Genomic DNA, 13,442 nt, shown 5'->3' with positions numbered 1-13,442 from the left:
CGCCGCTGTTTAAACGCCGAGCGCGCCTCTCCTCGGGAGACCGGTCTCTACCCCGTGCATGCACGCTGGTGTCCTCGTGGGTCCAGGAAGGGAGCGTCGAGGAGGACTGACGGGCCAGGATGCCGGGCCGTCGAATCCCCCAGAAGCGCCGGGGGCCCAGGAGATGGAAGAAGCCGCGCAAGAGATGCCGCCGCCACTCGCTCCCGGCCCCGAGAGGGGAGCGCGTGCGGCCACCGGACTCCGCCCCTTCCCTGGACCCTTCCCTTCTGAACACTACCCTCCTGCACAAGCCCCGCAGCACAACGAGGACACCAGATTCCCCGTTTATTTGGACACTTTTCCCCTTTGGACACTTTATTTTCCCTTTTTATTGTTTAATAAAAACCTCTCCGAGGCTTGACGCCACACCCACTGTGTCTGTCGTTTGCTCCTCCCGCCACAATATGTATAGGTAGATTCCCTATTATTTAGATGGCGGACGCGTCTACGTGCTTGGAGCGGTCAAATTGGGAATCTACCCCTACCTATCTATGGGTAAAACAATGAGCATGATCAAACTAAAACAAGGTCTGCAGCGTTTTCAAAAGTCTCCGTTTTGGTCCGTTTACACTGAAACGCTAACCCGAAGTTTTCAGACTAAAACGAGGTCTGCTGCATTTTCAAAAGTCTCCGTTTTGGTCCGTTTACACTGAAACGCAAACCCGGAGTTTTCAAACGTCTCCGTTTTGGTCCGTTTACACTGAAACGCAAACCCGGCGTTTGAAAAAGTCTCCGTTTTGTTCCGTTTACACTGAAACGCTAACCCGAAGTTTTCAGACTAAAACGAGGTCTGTTGCATTTTTAAAAGTCTCCGTTTTGGTCCGTTTACACTGAAACGCAAACCCGGAGTTTTCAGACTAAAATGAGATCTGCTGCATTTTTTTAAAGTATCCGTTTTGGTCCGTTTACACTGAAACGCAAACCCGGAGTTTTCAAACTAAAACAGGGTCTGTAGCGCTTTCAAGTCTCCATTTTCGAGGGTCGAAAATGCTGGAGTAGTGTAAACGACAGGCGTAACCATAGCAAAAGTTATGTGTTTTAAAATGAAAACGAGTTGAAATCAGTCAGCCTTAAGTCTGCTGTCTGATTTTATAGGACGTTTCAGTGGTTATTTTTAGATTGGAGCAGCTAGAATAAAATTTTATGTTTATGAACAGCTAACCAATCAGCAAGTCCATTTTGAAAACATGTAGTTTTGCACATCCCTATTTCCCTTTCCCTAGCAACCACTCAGAACACCTTAGCAACGATGCAACAACACAGTAAAATCATATCTCTCATATCATCGTACCAAACACATCACACTGCAAGTTTTACACAGACAAAACCGGTCACTTAAGAAAATGTGTATGTAATATTATGTATCGAGCAGGGAAAGTTTTTAACTGAAATTCCTTTCTTTTAATAGATGGCTGGGATAATTTTTCACATCCCTACACTAAAAAGGACTTTGGGAAATGGGAGCTGCACATACCCCCAAAAGAGGACAAGACACCTGCTGTCGCTCATAACTCCAAGCTGAAGGTGAGCAGACGCATTAGCTGGTTTGTTTACTTCATTAGCCTGAATGAGGCGCTGAGGTATTATGAAGGCTTTATGCGCTGTCAAGATGGCTTTAATATTCAGCCGTTTTATGGATGGCGTGTCAATGTTAAAGATACAGCAACAGCTGTGACTTTCAAGCTATTTGATGCTCTTCAACAGCATATGTTTTTAATAACGCCGCTCCAGTTTGGAGCTTCACACCCATGAGGTTTAAAACACAGAGCTTTAATTTTAAACAAATTGAAGTGAGGTCCTGCTGGATCGGTTGGACTCTTCACTCAGTTCGAGTCAACAAGCTGAATGGACTTTATTTACTTTAACACACATTCTTGATATTATTGTGAACGATTCATCCATGCATAATATTCTCGCATCAAAATGTAACAACTTGCTCTGCTGCTTTCTATCATCTACAGGCCACAGTGGTGCCTTAATAGGGTCATTTTGGGCTTTATGAAATAAATATTGAAATTACAGCAAAGATACCTCACATTAATAGAGATAAAGAGATAATTCACCCAAGAATGAAAATTCATTCATTCATTTTCTCACCTTCTAAATCACGAGACTTTGGTTAAACTTTGAAACACAAATTAAGTTATGTGTAATAAAATCTGAGATTCTGTCCCTCTGTTGAAAGTCTAGGTAACTAAATTAAATCTGTTCCTCATATTAAGCAATTGCATCTCTTCACAAGACTTGGATTAAACTGCTTGATTCATATGGATTCGATTTACAACGCCTTTATAACATTTCTGCATCTCATAATTTTGGTTCCCTGGACTTTCAATAGAGGGGCAGAAACATCTCAGGTTTCAATAAAAATCTTCATTTGTGTTTTGAAGATTAACCTAAGTCTCATGAAGGTGAGTAAATTATGACATAATTTTCATTTTTGGGTCTTTAACTAACATCTCTTTAACTAATGTAATTAATTTTCACCAAAAATGAAAATTGTCATCATTATACACAACCTCCACTTGTTCTAAATCTGTATGAGTTTTTCTTCTGTTGAGCACAAAATAAGATATTTTGAAGAATGTTGGTAACCAAACAGTTGACGATAGCCATTGACTTCCATAGTATGGGAAAAATTACTATGGAAGTCAATGGCTACCGGCAACTGTTTGGTTATTGAAAAATCTTAAAAAATCTGGTTTAAAACACATGTGCCAAGTTCTTAGAAATATACACTTTATGTGTGATTTTCAAAAACTTTTATACCATTTTCAAGAATAGTTTACATTTATTGACTCTAGAAATGTCATATGGTGTAACCATCAAGTAAAATTAACATATTTTCCTCATACCCTTAATAATAATTTTCAAAAATGTTTTTTAAATATAATTTCAAAGGTAAGTTTTGTTTTTTAGCTAATTATTTTTATTATTTTTAAATATCATTAAGTTGCACCACATGACATTTTGTGGCCTAAATTATTTTTTCCTTATAAAAATGTCAAATTATTTGACATTTTAAGAGTCTTCTTTTAAAGAATAAATTGTTTTCCCGTTTTTACTGTATCTCTGCAAATGAATCTTTAATTGAATTTTTAAAATATGCTCATCATATTGTTGCGTATAGATGTGTATAAAAGTCATTTTATATTTTTTAATGTATTTTTGAATACATTAATTGACCAAAAAAATAGCATCATGTCAATTACCCATTTGCTACCTTAAAGCTGAGATTCATTTCTAATCTGTCTGCTTACAAAGCCGGTTCTGTATCTCTGTGTTTAGTCCAGCCTCTTGCGCTCCTGCTGTCCATTATGTTGTGTGACACACTGGCAGAGTCTTGATTGATGGCAGGTAGATGCCACTCACTGGGCACAGGCTGCTTTTCTGGTTGCTTTGTTCCTGTTGTCTTCTTCAGGTCAGGCTCTGGACGATAAGAACCATATGCAGACCCTGGCCCTGTCCCATTTCAGGCCCTCAGACTGGACTCGGATGAGTTAAGTGTCAACTGGATTATGTTCCCAGTGAAAAGTGGTCCGGCCAGACTTTAATTATGCTGGAAGTGGACTGTCCTGTTCTTTCTGCTTCACGCCAGGCTCATATCATGATGGAGAGACCTTGTGTTGTTACAAAGGGTGTTTTATGCACCTGTTGAATAAATTCAAGGCATTTGTGTTAATGTAAGACAGAGATATATACCTATACACTATACATTTGACAAACTAACATTAGCCAGTCATTAAATGGGAATAAAATTAAATAAAATATATTTTTGCTGGTGGCTGGTATAATACTCAAATTATGTTGAATTGTGAGAAATATTCCAGAAATTAGGAAATGCAAATTCTCCACTAAACAAAATAAATAAAAATGTTGCAACTTTATTTGAAACTCAATGTAGTGACATAAGTGTGGAATATTTTTTGCATTAAGCCACAAATGACAATATTAGTACAAAATCTTGATGTTTGTTCGTGTTGATGATTGATTGATTTTTGAGAGACATTTTTTTTATATATCATTAGTTTTGAAAATTTCATCAGAGAGGAGCATTTCCATTTTCCATTTGAAGTTTTCCCCCTCTTCTATATAACCATAATATGTCATTTCTATCACCCAATTTGAACATATTTTTTTTTTTTTTTTTAATATGTAAATATTTTATTTTATTTGTTCCTCTGGAAATCATTCCAATGGCGTTTAAGAAACGTTTCTTACTATTATCTAGGAATATTTAATGAAAATAAAGAAATATTTTGTAGCAATGTAAATGTCTTTAATGTCACTTTAATTATTTTATTGAGCAAGAATGCACGTTAATTTCTTTTAAAAAAAAAATCTTACTGACCCCAAACTTTTGAATGAAGAAAAGTTACAAATTGTCGTTATGATTGGAACAGAAATATATTATTTAATCAAAATAATGCAAAACATTTCATGGTGAGGTTAGAAATATTCATTGGCAGTAAATATTTTCAATAAACCTGCGACTGGATCCTAATATGACAGTACAGCAAAGTGACACACATTAAATGAACTCAGTAAGAGTTTTGTCATCATCCATTTATCCTCCAGCTCACCCTGCTTTCATTGACACCGTGTGTCTGCTATTTTCTGCTATTTGCTCTCCATCAGTCGGTCTGGCTCAGCATCTGTCCATTCTCACACTCTTTTCTGGGTAATTATATAAACTGGCAAACCCGTGGTGTGGCGGTTTGGCGCTCCCGCATGTCCTCGGGTGAGAAGCCGCTAATGATTGAGCCCCACTGGGACGCTGCTCTGTAGGTCACTGGCGGGTGCCAATGGCTCTGTCATTACCTCTCGCTGGCAGCCTATGGAGGGGACCATCAAATGATCCATTTGCTTTTTGCCTGGGAAAGAGAGAGATAGGGAGACTCAGGATGGAGAGCTCCCGCGGGTGCATTCACACGGTGAGAGACGCTCTGTTATCGATCTGCTCTCCTGTACTGACAGTCGCGTGACTGTGCGCAGCAGCGGGGAGGAAAAGAAGAGAGGAGCGACTCGGAGTGAGTTGGACTGCAGTTGAGCACACACTGCTCTCTTCTCACTCTTGTTTGGAAAGCGAGCTGGAAACCGAGTGCCTTAATATAGTTTACTTCGAGTGTGGTTGTCAGGTTAGAGCAAAATTGAGGTTATATGAGTAATCATACCATTTAGTATGTTTTTAAAGACATTTGGATTACAAGGACATAGGAAGACGTGCCCTCATAAACCATGTTCACCTACACTCAGGAAAAAAAAGTGCAAAAGCTGTCACTGAGGCAGTGCCTACTCAAAAAGTAATTTTTTGTACTTTGTATGTATTATTATGTACACTTTAGGTGCTGATGCGTACCTTTAAGGTACCAGTATGGACCCTTTAGGTACAAAGATGTACCTTTTAAATAGGTATCATCCCAGTCACAGCTTTTGTACCTTTTTTTTATACATTTGTATGTTATTTATTTTTTTTATTTTTTTTATATACAATGTATAATGTTTTTAAAAGTACTGTGAAATATTAATACAATTTAAAATGTTGTCTGTTGAAATATATTGCAGTATATATTTATACATAATATGAATGATGTATTCCTTTGCTGAATTATTAGCAGCCATTACTTCAGTCTTCAGTATTGCGATACTTTAAAAATATTTCTAATAAATCATTCAATAACATTAATATAATATATAATAATTGCTCTAAAGAAAAGTAAATAACTGAAACTCTAATGTTTTTTTGTGTATTTTTATTTTATTTTTGAACACAATATTTGGTTTCATATGTAATAATGTAGAATAATACAATTTTAACTTCTCAGGACTGTCTAGTATTACCACATTTTTTAGAGTTATGAAATTATGAAATATATTGAAATGTCAATATAATAAGTTGTCGTAGTACTAAATTGTATTATTTTGATGTATGTGTAGAACGAAATAGTTAAAATTAATAGTAGTTGTGCCATGTAGTATAACGGAAATGTTATATGTAGATTTCAGTATAATATAATATCAGATTTGATAACTCCTAAAATTGTGGTAATACTAAATTTTATTCTCTCTACAGGGTATATATAAAATGTAAAATAATGGAATTCAAATTTCCTAGGGCTAGTATTCTAGTATTACTGCAATTTTTAGAGATTATATTATTTTATATTGACTGTTGCACATCTACACCGCTACAGATCAATGAAAAAACACACTCTGACATTAAATTCACACTCTGCCTTCGAATGCCCTTTAGAAAGGATCGCTTCTGTAGTCTGATCTGAGACATATGATGAGTTTTTAATAACTGCGAGTGAATAGTTTTGCTCTAGCTATAAATAACAATGCCGATAGTACACAAAGGATTAAATGACCCTTTCCGTTTCTGATCAATTCTTTTGTGCTGGGTAATAGCTTTATTTTAGACAGCTCTAGAAATCTTCTTCTCCATGAGGAAGACACAGCGTGGCATAAGATTTTTTTTTTTTTTTTTTTTGTGGAACAGAAATAGTCATTTAGCAGAATGTCCAGGCTGCTTATTTCCATACATTAAACCATAAATCTTTCCACAAAATTCAAAGTATACATCTCATAATTCTGACTTTTTCTTTTTTCAGTTCTCACAATTGTGCAATTTATAACCTCTCATCTCACAGTTGCAATTTTTGTTTTCCCTCAAGATAGGTTTATAACTCCAAATTCTGAATGAAATAATCTTGAGTTTGCAAATTGTGAATTTATATCTCACATTGTGTAGCATAACACAATTTTTCTGGACATTGTTACAAATCTCTTCAGTAACTTATACAATTGTTGTCATTATTTATACATATAAAACAAAATATGTTTATTTATATGAATAAAAATAAATGTTTGTTTAACAGAATGTCTAGCCTGCTTATTTCAACATGCATTGACCACAACTCCAAAATGCATCATTTAAAAATATATATATATTTTTGTCATTTTGGGAGCTCGGCAGCCCTTGCCCCCTTTCACTTCCATTATATAGAAAAGAGCAGCCTAGACATTCTGCTAGATGTCTCATTTTTTGTGTTTTCCGGAACATCATAGAGGTTTGGGGGTGGGGGGGGGGGGGGTGACTTGAGACTGAGAAAATAATGACAAAATTGTCATTTTTGAGTGAGTTGTTGCTTTAAAACCTGGCACAAACATAAGTTCCCACGTAATCTTTCCTGTCCTCTCTGTCTATAGTTGTAATCTAGGGCATATTGGTAAAAACAGAAAGCGTTTGATCTATTATTCATGTTACTCTTTCAAGTTTGTATGTATATGCCTGTATAGCAAGTACCAAGCTAAAAATATAAGTAAACACAAATGTTTCCCAGAATCATTGCACATTTATTGCCACACTCTGTGATTGTAAATTGGTTATCACATTAATAACCATGCAGTTCTCTTTTAAAAAATACTCTCATACCATTCAGAAGCTGCTTGTTGCCTCAAATATTTTTTGCTGGATTCCCAATGTAATAATTTCAAAAGTCTTCAAAAAACCTCTTTCACCTCCAGCGGTCAGACTGAACTCAAACGTCCTCTTGAGCATGAGATTGACCCTTTATCCCTGCTTTCTGGCAGCTGTAAACACATTTTCTCTTACCTGCATTACCCAGCGCCCTTTGCTTGTGCCCACGTCCCGACCTTCTCTCTGTGCCCTTGCCGTTACATCCCTCATTTGTCTCTCTTCCCAGGTGGTTGTTCACACTAGAACAGGTGAGCGGCTGTACCGAATTTCACCTTGGGCAAAGTATGTGACCCAGCATGAGAAGTCCGTCATCTATGATTGGGTACATTGGGACCCTCCTCAACCTTACATTGTAAGTGATTATTTCCCCCCAGCACCGTTGTGCCAACCTTTTATTTTGTAGTGAACTATAATGGGTCCTCAACTTTTAACCCTTCTATTTAAGTATAACGATGCATATGTAGTGATTTCTTAATTTTGATGACCATGTAAGTGAGAAAAGTATGGAAGTTTATTTCTGCCACTTAATTCAAATGTAAAAAAAGGTTATTGTGACTTTTTAAAAGAATTGCGAATTTATGTCCCAAAGTTCTAACTTTTTCTTTAATCAGAATTCTGAATTTGTCTTGCAATTCTAACTTTACTTTAACCGTAATTCTGTGTTTACATCCCGCATTTCAAAGTTTTTAGCAAAATTCTAAGTTTACATCCCACAATTCAAACCTTTTTTTCTGAATTTTGAGTTTACATCTTGCAATTGTGATTTATTTATTTATTTATTTTTCTGGTAATTTTGAGTTTACGTCTCACAATTCTGACTTTTTTCTTGTAATTCTAAATGTACTACTTGCAATTCTGGCGTTTTTCTCTGAGTTCTGAGTTTGCATACCACAATTCTAACTTTTTTTTTAAGCAGAATTCTAAGATTTTTACATCTTGCCATTCTGATTTTTTTCTTGGTATTCTGAGCAATTCTTATTCCCACAATTGTTAACTTACAATCCCATATCCCAAAAATTGATATAATTGTGAGATGAAAAATATGCAATAACTTTTTTTTTTCTAAATATATTTTTTATTCCATGGCAGAAATGTTCTTTCATAAAACAGAACTCTAGTTAGGGCATGTGTGTGTGTACTGTATATTCCATATCAATTAAACTTTCCAAGCAAAGCAAACTGTTTCTGAAAACAGCAGGATGAAGAAAACGTCTTTATTAATACAACATGAGCCATTTCATTGCTTTCTACTTATCATCTCCTCAGACTCTGAATGATATATGCCCGTTAATGTCCTCCAGTCATGAGTCATGAGTCATGATTTGGTGAGATTCTCCAAATTAGCTACTGTCAGCTCTGTTCAGCGGCTCCATCTTATCTTCAGTTGTATTGGCATGTACTGTGATATTAAATTTGGATGAAGAATTATTCCAGAGTTATTTCCCTGCTGTTTCTGTGCCAGCACAAGCACCCTCGTCCACAGAAGCCCAGGAGCTTACGGATATACGAGTCCCACGTTGGCATTGCTTCTCCGGAGGGCAAAGTGGCATCCTACAGCAACTTTACACACAACGTGCTGCCTAGGATCAAAGATCTTGGTAAGAGACTACGTCGTTAACAAAAATGTTGGTATAATGAGAATTCTGAGTATTTTTTTTTTTTTAACAGCCTTATTTTTTGTTTTGTGTTGTGATGTTTTGTTTGCATTGTTTATTTGTATTTTTTGTTTTGTGTTGTGATGTTTTGTTTGCATTTATTTGTATTTTTTGTTTTGTGTTGTGATGTTTTGTTTACATTGTTTATTTGTATTTTTTGTTTTGTTTGCATTGTTTATTTGTATTTTTTGTTTTGTGTTGTGATGTTTTGTTTGCATTGTTTATTTGTATTTTTTGTTTTGTGTTGTGATGTTTTGTTTGCATTTATTTGTATTTTTTGTTTTGTGTTGTGATGTTTTGTTTACATTGTTTATTTGTATTTTTTGTTTTGTTTGCATTGTTTATTTGTATTTTTTGTTTTGTGTTGTGATGTTTTGTTTGCATTGTTTATTTGTATTTTTTTTGTTTTGTTTGCATTGTTTATTTGTATTTTTTGTTTTGTGTTGTGATGTTTTGTTTGCATTGTTTATTTGTATTTTTTGTTTTGTGATGTTTTGTTTGCATTTATTTGTATTTTTTGTTTTGTGTTGTGATGTTTTGTTTGCATTTATTTGTATTTTTTGTTTTGTGTTGTGATGTTTTGTTTGCATTGTTTATTTGTATTTTTTGTTTTGTTTGCATTGTTTATTTGTATTTTTTGTTTTGTGTTGTGATGTTTTGTTTGCATTGTTTATTTGTATTTTTTGTTTTGTGTTGTGATGTTTTGTTTGCATTTATTTGTATTTTTTGTTTTGTGTTGTGATGTTTTGTTTACATTGTTTATTTGTATTTTTTTGTTTTGTTTGCATTGTTTATTTGTATTTTTTGTTTTGTGTTGTGATGTTTTGTTTGCATTGTTTATTTGTATTTTTTGTTTTGTGTTGTGATGTTTTGTTTGCATTGTTTATTTGTATTTTTTTTTGTTTTGTTTGCATTGTTTATTTGTATTTTTTGTTTTGTGTTGTGATGTTTTGTTTGCATTGTTTATTTGTATTTTTTGTTTTGTGTTGTGATGTTTTGTTTGCATTGTTTATTTGTATTTTTTGTTTTGTGTTGTGATGTTTTGTTTGCATTTATTTGTATTTTTTGTTTTGTGTTGTGATGTTTTGTTTGCATTGTTTATTTGTATTTTTTGTTTTGTTTGCATTGTTTATTTGTATTTTTTGTTTTGTGTTGTGATGTTTTGTTTGCATTGTTTATTTGTATTTTTTGTTTTGTGTTGTGATGTTTTGTTTGCATTTATTTGTATTTTTTGTTTTGTTTGCATTGTTTATTTGTATTTTTTGTTTTGTGTTGTGATGTTTTGTTTGCATTGTTTATTTGTATTTTTTGTTTTGTGTTATGATGTTTTGTTTGCATTGTTTATTTGTATTTTTTGTTTTGTTTGCCTTAGATTAATCAGTTACATTTCACTGAAACAAATTAGGCTACTTTATCCATGCATGGATGTTGGTTTTATTAAACAGCTTTTATTTTATTTTATTGTATTTTATTACTTTGTGTTGTTTTTTTGTTTGTTTTGATTGCATTGGTTTTATTTTTTATTTTTTTACGTTGCCTTACAATAATTATTGTCTTTGGCAAAAATGTTTTATTCAAACAAAGTATTTTAATCCATACTTTTTTTTTTTCGACCACAGTCTTTATTTTACTGCTTTATTTAGTTTGAGTTTGTTTTTTTCCAGTTTTGTTTGCCTTGCTTTGTTGGTTCCTTTTTCTTCTTTGACAGTTCTACAAACGCTTTAAACTTTTCTTAAAACAAATTACTTATAAATTACTTTAACTGCACATGAATGTGTCCTTTGACCGTTTTAACATTGAAATGTTTCTCTGTGGCCTTTTGAAACAAAATGTTTAAACAGTTGTCTCTTTTTATTGCTTTCAGTTTAGAAATTGCCACAAGTTTTAATACTCTTTCTTTCTTCAAATCATTGTTTTAGCTAAACTTTTCAAATGAAAAGACATTTCAGACGGCAAAGATAATTACTACATAATGTTATGCTCTTAGAGAGACACTTTCATTTTTCTCAGCTAACAAAAAACACAATGGGCTTCATCAGTAGCAGGTCTGTAAAGCAATTTATTCTTTTTGATGCATTACAGAGAAATACTGAAGTACTATGGCAGTACTCAAAGTATTATCCTCCAGTACATCAATGAATGATGGTACCATCCCAGTACATTTTTGTAAAGATACAAGCATTATTGTTAGCCCGGAGAGAGGTTATGTTCTGCCTGCCAATATTCCTCCTTCATCACAAAGTATATGAGCTGCAGTGGTGCTTAACCTGACAGACCTGCCGCATTGATGATGAGCCATGGCCTTGGTGCCAATGTTGTGGGGAGACTGCTCTCTCAACCAAGCCCCTTTCTGCAGGTCAACACCCTGTTTACAGGCTTTAGCCGCCATGTGGAGTGTTCATTAGTGCTGTCGTGGATGAGGGCTGGAGAGCGGTGTGTTTGAGTACAATCTGACTTTGCTGCAGTTGGAATTGAACTGCTGGTTTGTTTGGCCAGAGGAGAACTGGCCCCCCGACTGAGCCTGGTTTCTCCCAAGGTTTTTTTCTCCATTCTGTCACCGATGGAGTTTTGGTTCCTTGCCGCTGTCGCCTCTGGCTTGATTAGTTGGGGACACTTCATTTCCAGCGATATCGTCGACCTGGTTGCAAAGACACTATTTAAATTGAACTGAGCTGGATGATGACATCACTGAATTCAATAATGAAATGCCTTTAACTGAAAATCTTTTTTTAATCTTTTAATTTTACATTATTGACACACTATTTTCCTTTTTTGATATTGTGCAGTTTCTTTGACACAACTTACATTGTTAAAAGCGCTATATATATAAATGACTTGACTTGAGTGCACCGGTGTGTTTTGGAAATGCAGGGGTATTTTCAAGTATTTACCAGACACAGAAGATGAGGTTTAGAAGCCTGTGGATTTGAGATTGAGGTAATGTGACCGTTAGAGAGAGAGTTCACCAAATTTGAAAATTCTTAATTTCGCCTGTGGAACATGAAAGATGAATTTTTGAAAAAATGTCCTGGTCTATTTAAGGAATGTGAATGGGGACTCTCACTCTTACACACCAAAATGACAAAAAAGGCACAATATAAGAATCATAATGTTACTGTATTCAAAGCCAGTATAATAGAGTACCTTTATGTGATAAAAATGGAAACTCCTGAGAATCTTCTGGAGCCCTCCTCAGATATTTATATATTCAGATGTTTTTTATTATATGACTGCTAATTGCATGAAATAGTGACCAGCACATTGTTTAACATTTCTCTTTTAGTGTATCACTCAAAGACAAAGCTATACAGGTTTGGAATGAAATGAGGGTACATGATAACATAATTTTCATTTTTGGGCGAACAATCCCTTTAATAACAACTTTTGCTTCCTTGATCTTGGACTCTGTTTTTGAAACATGTATTGTTGACAGGAGATGCCTATCGGGTTTCCCAAAGTGGGGTTCGCGAGTTGGTACAAGGTATGCCTACAAGTGTATACCATTAGCGATTTAATAAAAAATAACAAAAATAAATAAATTAAAAAGTTTTTGCAAATGAATGTTACAGGTTTATACAACTGTCATGTAAATTTAAAATCTTAAATGTATAAAATAATTATCTTTTTGGAAAACCCTGTATTTAAAAAAGTATTGTTGAAAAATTTTAATACATTGTAAATTAAAGTAATATGAATTTTTATAATTTACCGAGTGTTATAATAACAATAGCTATATAAATATTACTGAAACTTTAAAACTGATAAAAAATAGTTTTTAAAGTTAAACATCCAAATGTGCAATTAAATGATTGAACTATTTACTTAAAATATCAGGGGGTACTTTAATTAAATAATTTATGTCAAAGGGGTTCGGCTGACAAAAAAGTTTGAAAACCCTTGGTGTAGGCCAGGGTTCCTCAAATCTTTCCCTGGAGGTCCAATCTGCTGCAGAGTTTAGCTCCAACCCTGATCAAACTCACCTACCTATGATTTTCTAATGATCTTGAAGACTCTGATTAGCAGCTCAGGTGTGTTTGATTAGGGTTAGAGCTAAACTCTGCAGGAGTGGGCCAGATTTGAGGATTCCTGGTGTAGGCATAGGGCTGATATATTTTTTACAGCAGAAGCTCCAAACATTTATCTCAGTCAGAGAGTCTGAATCCGTTGAAGTGCTTAAAAAAGGAGCGTGCTTTTTGATGTTTGAATTAATTTGTAATTTTCTTCATTTCAGTAGGAGTATTGAGAAGGTTGTGGCCTTATTAAAT

General features: G+C 34.5%; 1 protein-coding gene across 1 annotated transcript in view; it reads left to right on the top strand.

The window, feature by feature from the left end:
- LOC306854501 (1,4-alpha-glucan-branching enzyme-like) overlaps positions 1-13,442 on the top strand; it is a 183,014-nt gene that overhangs the window by 42,087 nt on the left and 127,485 nt on the right. The window contains exons 3-5 of the mRNA XM_079392593.1: positions 1,448-1,563; positions 7,749-7,874; positions 8,985-9,120. Coding sequence (XP_079248719.1) covers positions 1,448-1,563; positions 7,749-7,874; positions 8,985-9,120 — 378 coding nt within the window. The remainder of the gene's footprint in view (positions 1-1,447; positions 1,564-7,748; positions 7,875-8,984; positions 9,121-13,442) is intronic.

Source organism: Barbus barbus (genome assembly GCF_936440315.1).
Source record: "Barbus barbus genome assembly, chromosome: 34".
In the NCBI taxonomy this organism is placed as follows: domain Eukaryota; kingdom Metazoa; phylum Chordata; class Actinopteri; order Cypriniformes; family Cyprinidae; genus Barbus; species Barbus barbus.
The sequence above is the reverse complement of the archived record's forward strand: the minus strand, read 5'-3'. Positions and strand labels throughout refer to the sequence as shown.